This window comes from Parus major, chromosome 3, assembly GCF_001522545.3.
Source record: "Parus major isolate Abel chromosome 3, Parus_major1.1, whole genome shotgun sequence".
NCBI classification, from domain to species: domain Eukaryota; kingdom Metazoa; phylum Chordata; class Aves; order Passeriformes; family Paridae; genus Parus; species Parus major.
The window spans coordinates 11189194-11191671 of record NC_031770.1 but is presented as its reverse complement, the minus strand read 5'-3'; the positions used below and the strand labels follow the sequence as shown (position 1 = coordinate 11191671).

At 51.6% G+C, this 2478-nt stretch overlaps 1 protein-coding gene across 1 annotated transcript in view; it reads left to right on the top strand.

The window, feature by feature from the left end:
- The first annotated feature begins 1925 nt into the window (after nucleotides 1–1925).
- The window catches only part of LOC107201230 (cullin-9-like), an 8825-nt gene continuing 8272 nt past the window's right edge, over nucleotides 1926–2478 (top strand). The window contains exons 1-2 of the mRNA XM_015620413.2: nucleotides 1926–2031; nucleotides 2085–2295. Of these exons, the coding sequence (XP_015475899.1) occupies nucleotides 1926–2031; nucleotides 2085–2295 (317 nt within the window). The remainder of the gene's footprint in view (nucleotides 2032–2084; nucleotides 2296–2478) is intronic.

Below are 2478 nucleotides of genomic sequence, written 5' to 3'. Positions count from 1 at the left end.
CTTCCAGGCTTCCTTGGTTGTAGTTGTCTGGACTGCTCTTGGATTTAGAAACTCTCCCCTGCCAGGTTTCTGAGCTGGGATGCTGATTAACTGTTCGGAGTGTTAAGGAACGTTAGGGGTGGCTATCTCCTCTAGCAGCCCCAGCACCTCTCCTATTCCACTGCTGGAGCCCAGCCTGGGGAATCTGGAGTTTCTCAAGCTGAGAGATGCAGCTGCCACTTTCCCATTTGCAGATTCAGCCAGTAGCAAAGCTGAGTGCCCATCCTGGTGCACAGACACACACAGGACTCTGACAGCACACACCTACAGCACTCACATAAACAGAAGCACAGCCAGCTGTGTCCTCTCCTGCTTTTTGTCTGGCAGGGAGAGGAGGCCACTCCTGCCAGCACACACTGCATTTTCCAGGTTCACAAATACACACACATTCACTGATCACTTGGGTACCAGCATGGCCCCTTTGTCCTGCACTGTGCCTGGATCCAAGCCCTTCTGCCAGTCTCAGGGATCCCCCTGCTCATCAATTTGTCAAGTGTGATGCTTGCTAGTAAACCTGTAGCACTTTTGTTCCACAGTCCACATTCACACATCCCTTGGGACTTCCAGCACCAACCACCACCCACCTCATACCCTGGTCTGGACCCAGGACTTCCTCCTTGCTATTCCAGCATGACATTTTGCTAGTGAATTACATGCATGGCAGGGTGGAAAAGATGCAGATATTTACCCTTTCCCCTGGCCCCAGGCGCTGCAATTCTGCTTCAGCTGCTGGTGCTGAACTCCTCACTTGACTCTCTTCCAGCAGCTGTTGTTCAGAACACACACTGTTCTCTCCCTAGTAACTGGTGACCAAGGATCCTGCCAACTCCAGGCACTAGCACTGGAGAGACCCTTGCATTTGCTCCAGTAGCTGGCATATCAGGCCAGGGACTCCTGCACCTCTGATCAGAACTGAGTAATTTGATCTGGGTCAGCAATCTTCCTGATAACTGGCATTCCAAGCTCAAATCTGTGATTTGATCCAGAGAGTGATGGCACCTCCAGCTGTCATTCACTCCACTGACTGACTGACTCCATAGGGCTCCCACACCCCAGTTCATGGTACCAAAAGCCATTCAATCAGGTCTCACCAGCAGCTGGCACTCGGTCTTTGCAGCACACACACAGACACAGGGTAGAGAGAGGCTTAGTAAAGATTCAATAAGAAAGTAGGACAAACTGTGTCAATCAGGTACAGGGCTGTCAGACAAACACACTGACCAGCCACATTTTAAATACAACTGGCACCTTTTATAGCCCTTTCTCTGCACCCCCTTTTGTGTTCCTTGCCAATTCCAATTAATCAGATAATCTTACTGAAAAACAATCATTCTCACACACCAGATGTCCTTACTAATTGTTGTCCAGATGTCCTTACTAATTGTCGTGACTGACCAAATTTGTTTCTCCTCACTGCATCTATTAGCATTTGTCAGTCAGGTTTGTGATTATGTTCATGTTTATGGCTTCCTTCTTACTTTGACTTTTTGCAGTGAAAAGGTCCTTGACTGGATACACTTAGAGGAGCATAAACCTCCTTCCACATACCCTTGCAATGAAAATACCAAAGGGCTTGACACAGCCCTGGTGGGTAGAGGCTGGTCTTCACCCAGTTCTCTCATTTAAGAGGTGCTGCCATGGCTTGGAAGCACCTGATGAGGTTTGGGTGCACCTGGAAGGTTGCTGGTTGTGGTGTATCCCACAGGAGATCTGGCTTTCCCTGTCCTAGTGCCTGAGTTCATGCAGCTCTAAAGTGGGGCAGAGGAAGGGCTGATTCAGGTTAAAACTTGACTTCTTTTCTTCCCTGGGACCCTGCTCTGGAATCAGTTGTTTGGGGTTGCTGCTTTGTGAGAATCTTGCAGTGTTAGGAGTAGAAAAAGTACACCATGGAGCAAAATGTTGCCACTCCAGAGGGACAGAACATGGATCAGTTGACATGCAGCAGCAAAGCTGTTCCTCTCCTGCAGCTCCATCTCTCACAGGGAGGGTGGGGTGAGGGTTGTCTTTCTGGGCCCTGAAGAGTTTTTGTTTTCTTGTTGTTGCAGAGAGCCGGGCCTATGTCCTGCTGTCCCTGAGCCAGCAGGATGGCATTGAGCAGCAGGTGGACTTTGACAGTCGCTGCACCTTGCTGGAGCTGTTTGCTGAGATCATGTCCTCTGCAGAGCACTGCATGTCCTTCGAGGGGATTCACCTCCCGCAGGTAGGGATGGACCGGCCTCCAGCCCCGGGCCTGTGGGGCATGAGGGGCCAGGAGAGGTGGGAGTGGGGGAACAGGGCTGGCACCTTGTCCTGGCTAAGAGGGGAGTTGGAGGTGGGCAGGTGAGCAGGACTGGGAGAGCTGGCACAGGATGTGGGCCTGGTGAGAGGCTGAGGGTGGTGCAGAGGCACCTGGAGAGCCCGATCTGCGAGCAGGGAGGGGAGGGTGGGCTGAGAGGTCTC